General features: G+C 31.0%; 1 protein-coding gene across 1 annotated transcript; it reads left to right on the plus strand.

Annotated features, from left to right (window-relative positions):
• The first annotated feature begins 893 nt into the window (after nt 1-893).
• On the plus strand, nt 894-3,849 carry LOC114395714 (probable calcium-binding protein CML13). Its single transcript, XM_028357554.1, has 7 exons — nt 894-1,071; nt 1,359-1,448; nt 1,866-1,902; nt 1,985-2,012; nt 2,380-2,490; nt 2,597-2,699; nt 3,540-3,849. Exons 3-7 carry the CDS (start codon nt 1,898-1,900, stop codon nt 3,605-3,607), a joined length of 315 nt encoding a protein of 104 aa, XP_028213355.1. The 5' UTR covers nt 894-1,071; nt 1,359-1,448; nt 1,866-1,897; the 3' UTR covers nt 3,608-3,849.
• Nucleotides 3,850-6,205: the final 2,356 nt, after the last annotated feature.

Below are 6,205 nucleotides of genomic sequence, written 5' to 3' on the forward strand. Positions count from 1 at the left end.
CTTTATACAGAGTACCCTAAAAACTTGGCATAAGTAAAACTTTTGGTAACTTGTTTACAATGTAGATATATTGCTATTACAATGTAGATATATTGTTATTCCTTAAGCAAATCCTTAATGCTCCCTTGGTGCCGTTAGATGTTGTCCCTTGGTGGTGCGTTTTTGAATTCCTCTAAGGTTCTAGGCCTCGTATCCTAGATTTGTTCTTTGACCCACAACAGACAATCTTTTATATTTTATGCTTGTGCCATAGTAAACCCAACCATGTTATAGCTTTGGATATGCCATGCTTGGACGTGTTTAAAAGAAATGATGCCATGAAAAAAAGTTATGGTTACAAATAGCGTGTGAAATAGGATTATCCTTATTTTTAGACTAAACCACTCTTGATCAGCCCACTCTACTTTAAATTCATTTTAGGGGTTCTTTTTTCTCCAAATCACTTTTTATATCTTTTATGAATATGGTGGATCTTATATTATAAATTAAAATATATAATATAGAGAATGGTATCTTCACTCACTTAATTAATTAACATTTCAACGTTTTTTTTTTTAGATTCATTTAACACACTACTCTTACTATTAGTTTAAAGAAAATTCTCAACCATCGTATATTACTATCCTCTTATCTTTGACAATATTTAACCACTTATCTCTTTTAATATACTATTTTCTTTTTGCTTCTAAATTAAATTCTAATAAAGTAAATAACTAAAAATAACCTTATATTTAAAGTTAAAATAAAAATTTATATATTTAAAAAAATTCACTTATTAAAAAATTTAGCTATAATAAAATTTATATTTTTGAAACTCTTTATTTATTATGATTTTTAATTTTAATTATATAAAAATTAACATTTATGCGATGCTTCCACTAATTTCTCCTTCATGTTTGCACGGTTACACCGTTATAATACAAGCCTTAATCCCCACTTTTGTCTCTCACAATCGCTCTCAATCTTTCACGATTTTCTCCCAAACCGTTCAAACCCTTATCGCGTGTCAAATTGTTCTTCTGATTTTCTCATTGATCGCAATTATCGCATCTCAAATCGAACTTGAATCAGGTATTGATTGTGGGTGATATTCATAATTACTCCTTTCTTTTTCTTTTATGTTTCAATTACTGCAGAAACAAAACAAAGTTGTTGATTCTGCTACAAAACATACAATATAGTGAAATAGATAGTGGATGTATGTGACATCTGTCTGATGAAGGGTTATTGGGGTCTAGCAGCATATGTTGGACATCATTGTTTCTTGAGAATAATTTGTGAAGAATGTGAAGATTGAAAACTGCTAATGATTTTGGACATGATTGTTTCATTTACTTCATTAAAATCCTTAAATGCAGAGAAGACGTTGAATTTTTTAAAAGTGAGAAAAGAGGGATTCTGGAACGTCTCTATCGTGGTTTGTCCGTACCCTATCTCAAACGAAAATGGTACGATCACCCTCTTTACTCCCTTAATGAAACCAATAGATCATTGATCATTAGTTCTTGTATCATTTACGATTGTTCGCAAATATTTACTTATTTTTAGATATGTGCCTAAGTGAGTGGCTTCCCTTTATTTTATGTATCAAATATAGGGTTGAGAACAAAAAAAGCAAACCATTAACTTGTTCAATTCCTATATCAGTCATCTTTATATAGAGGGGAATCCAAGAGTTACAATAATATACCCAGAGGACACCATAATTTGACAACACAGAAGAAACAGGAGATTAGGGAAGCCTTTGAATTATTCAATACTGATGGCTCAGGTTTAGTATACAGACTTTAGCATCAAAATAACACCATGTTTAGATAGTTTTCTTCTTCATTTTTTATTAATGCTATTATTTTAATTATCTGTAGGTACTATTGATGCCAAGGAGCTGAATGTTGCCATGAGGTATTGTTGCCATTCACATTCTTAAAATGTGTCATATCATTTAACTGTGTTGTTTTTGTGACAGACATTTTTATCTTGACAGGGCCCTTGGATTTGAGATGACAGAAGAGGTATTACCCATATACTAGTACATGCATTCAATATTCTTATGATTGAATCATTGAATTGAATTTTGTAAGTTACAAATTTCAATGATTTCCTCCTAGAATTCCCAATCAGTGTCACGAGGAAGGGGGTCATCTATCTGTCTCCTTGTCCATGATAACCGAAGCTAACCTGCCCCTCCTCTTTTTATTGTTTTATTTAACATTTACATGTGGTTCTACTTATTTAGTATTAGGGAGTCAATTGCTTGTGATGAAATTAAATTTAGCATTGTAGTAGTTTATGTACACATCATACAGAATTTCCTGATGCTATTCGTTTTGTTAGAGTTATGTTTGCATTTCTAATGGACAATGTGTGGTGTCATTTCAGCACATTAATCAAATGATAGCAGATTTGGACAAGGATGGAAGTGGAGCAATTGATTATGAAGAATTTGAGTACATGATGACAACCAAAATAGGAGAGCGGGACAGTAAAGAGGTGCTCATGAAAGCTATCCATATTATTGATCATAATCAAAATGTAAAGTTCTTCATGTTATACATCATTTATATTCTTTTATTTTCATTACTTGTGGTCAATTTAGGGAAAGATATCTGCATCAGACATCAAGTGCATTGCAAAAGAGCCAGGTCAAAATTTCACTAACAGAGAGATTCCGGAGTTGGTTGATGAAGCAGACCAAGATAGTAAGTTATTCCAATCATATCCTTGTCAACATTCTAATTTTACAGGAAAACTTTTACTTCTAATACTGCGGATTTTTATTCTGAGGTTAACTGGGTGTGGATGCATGGGAGTGATGGGACCATGGACTTCAGATTTTGCTGACATAATGTGTGTATATAAAAAAAATACTATCATTTCTTTGAAATTCAAATTGGCAGTTTTCTGCATTAAAATAAATAAATGGAAAATACAGAGGCCAAAAGATTAAAAAAAAAATAAGTAGTTTGTGGTTTTACCTCAGTAACACTAATCAGTTTACCAAAAAAATGATACAAAGTGGTATATATGTTTGAAAAATTAAATAGGAATATTGCTTATTCAAAAGTTATTTTTCAATGTAGTTTTGAAAAGTATATTGGGATGTTTGCATTGGAATCATAATGCTCAGGGGAGGTCAATGTATTATACACTCTTGTCTGTTGGATGACAAATTCTATTATATAAATGGTAAAGGAACACTATATTTGCCATTATTTTATTTTTAACGATAGATTTAGTGATCAACCTTGACTTGTTTTATTTGTTCGACATTGCATAGGTTTACTTTCTGTTAATTTATTATTCATGTTAATTACCATGGAATTGAAAATATCACAGCCTGAGGTCTTAAAAGGAAAAGGAAGAAAACATTACCTTTTGCGAAAAATATTTTAAAGCTTGCTAGGATAGAGGCTTAATCGTGGTTCAATTATAATTTATAACAGGGGTGCCTCAATTTTTATTTTGCTTTCCCATTAGTGTACAATTTCTTCTCATGATTGTGAGATGTTACATCTGTTTTTCTGTTATAAAATATGCAGATTGTCCTGTAGTTAGTGCAGAGGAGTTTATAAGGATGTTGCTCGATACCCCCTACTACGGCCACTAATCGTACAGAAATTAATGCAGTGCAGTCATATTTTCATAAATTTAAATTGGAGATCCTAGTTATGATCAAACAAACTCGAAGTTCTCGTGTGTAATTTTTAATTTCTTTTATCAATCTATGTATTGTTCATTTTCATAAATTTAAATTGGAGATCCTAGTTATGATCAAACAACCTCGAAGTTGTCGTGTTTAGTTGTAATCTTTAATTTCTTTTATCAATCTATATTTTTTTCTAGGAGTCATGAAATTGACCAAAATGTCAATAATTTTTTATTTAATTTTTTTTCTTTTTTTACTTCTTAATCTATCCTTGATGACTTGCTCTCCTCTTTTGATTTTTCACTTCATCCCCCAAATCTCTCTCTCTATCTCCATTAACCATTTCTTCTTCATCACCCTCCCCCTCCATCCCTTTGTTCCTCTTTTGAAACCCTCAAAATTCAAAAGCCTCCAAAATTACTGTCACAATTTTAGATCCAATGCACAATTAAAACCCCAAAATCATAGTAACAAAATTTCATAAAATTGTACAAAGAAAAAGAAACCTAAAATAGTGGATGGACAAAATAGATTTGCACTTTGGCTTGAGCGCAGTGAGGGTCCGTTGTTGAGGCCGCTTCCAAGATTGATAGTGGTAGAGGCATTGACCTCAACAAAGATGCAATGGTTGGCATTAGAGAGCATGGCACGTAGTGTCAATAGTGATGTCGGTGGCGACACTTTAGTAGCAACATGATTTGCAAAGGGATTATTTTTTTGTTGCATAAGAACCTATTAGAATGAAATCAAGAAGAATAAGCTTCTTAAATATGTGTTAACTTCGTAAATTTAAAAATCAATGGTAAGAAAATCCACTGACATTTTAATCAAAAACATTGTGCACTAACGTGGAATGTCCATTTACATATGTGGATTTGCCACATCAGCAACGATATGTTACACACGCACTCAACATTAAAAGAAATAAAGGATACTTGATGGTTGGACTAAGTTGTCGCAATTTTTTCACCTTTATGGACTAAATTAATCATTTTCAAATTATAGGGACAAAAATAGTCACTGAATGCAAAGTATAGGGACCAAAGTTGTGTTTTATCCTTATATGATTAAAGAAACAAGATGAAGCATAAAAAATGATAGATCATATATGATTTGATTTCAACTTCTTTCTCTACAAGTCTATGGTGTTCCCCATAAACTTGTTGAACATAATGCAAGTGACATAACTTGACACATATAGTACACAACAAAAACCTACATTGCAATTTTTTTTAAAAAAGAGTTATAATAACTAAAAAAAAGTAAACTATCACCTAGGTCCCTAAAAGTGGATAATAATCCGATTCATATGTAGAATCATGGTTTTCTAAATGTTATGATTTAGTGGTTAATTAAAACAAAAGAGGAATTAAATTTAAATTATGTTGTTTGATAATAATAATAATAATAATAATAATAATAATAATAATAATAATAATAATAATAATAATAATAATGATTTAAACATATTTGTTTTAGTGTTTGATATGTTTTGGTGGGTTTACATGAGTTTGAGCTAAGTTCTTATGTGAAAATTAGCTTTTTTTTTAAAAATACAAAATAGAGAAAAATGGAGGTGTTTTTAGAGGAAACAAGGGTACAAACAACAAAATTCTAAAATTTCCAAAACCCTTCATTTCTTCCTTCATTCTCCAAAAGCTTTTTCTTTTTCTCTTCCTCAAGAGCTTGGGTTGTAAGATTCGTTCCAAGAGACCATGTCTTCCAAATCTAGAAGCTTTTTTTTATTAGATACAAGTGGCAAGTCTATGTCTTGCATCTTCTTGATCCATTGGTTCTTGTTCATCCTTCCTCAAGAAAACCCTGATTGGGTTTTTAGGTTTTTTAGGTAATGGCTAAAATTTTGATTGAAGTTTGTTGTTATGTTGGTTTAGATTTCTATTAGTTGATTTCATAAATAAGTTGACAAAAGACCTCTCAAAAGCCACAAAGTTCCATCATTTACTCTCCCTCTATAAGAAGCTAGAAACCCTTGAAAAATTGTTTGGGTAAGGGAAGCTCCAACCTATACTTTATTGTGTTGCGATGTCTCATATCTACTTGAAGTATCGTTTTGATGATAAGTTTATGATATAAATTGATTGAACTTGAGTATATGATGGATGAAAATGAAATGCTTGTTATCTGTTGCCTTTTTGGAACAATGTGCATTGGTATTTTTGTGATAAATTTGTTTGTGGTGAATGAAATTGAATTTTGTTTGTTGGACATCAAAATAGACATCCGGGGAGACAATTGGTATCAAAAAACACTTAAAAATACTTAGAAACAAGGGAGCTATGCTTATCCAAAGTTGACATTACTGTCAGAAAAAAAATTATAGAATAGTGTACCCCGTGTCCAATTTTTATTTCGTAAGTTGCTCGTAAATTGGCTTAAGTGCTATATTGTTTTATTGTTTTTCTTCTTCGTTTCTTTGCAATAATTGTGATAGTTTGATGGCTATGAGTAAGATAAGTAGACAACTCACATATTGTTGAGTAGATGAATGGTGAATCAATGATATGATGAATTTGATATGATTTGTTAAGTTTGTTTATT

The sequence above is a fragment of the Glycine soja genome, chromosome 18 (assembly GCF_004193775.1).
Source record: "Glycine soja cultivar W05 chromosome 18, ASM419377v2, whole genome shotgun sequence".
Classification (NCBI taxonomy): Eukaryota; Viridiplantae; Streptophyta; class Magnoliopsida; order Fabales; family Fabaceae; genus Glycine; species Glycine soja.

Bases quoted from the DNA above. Each gene is read 5' to 3' on its own strand.
- LOC114395714 (XM_028357554.1), top strand. The intron at 2,013-2,379 runs GTATTACCCATA...GTGTCATTTCAG, and splicing joins GATTTGAGATGACAGAAGAG to CACATTAATCAAATGATAGC. The intron at 2,700-3,539 runs GTAAGTTATTCC...TAAAATATGCAG, and splicing joins TGATGAAGCAGACCAAGATA to ATTGTCCTGTAGTTAGTGCA.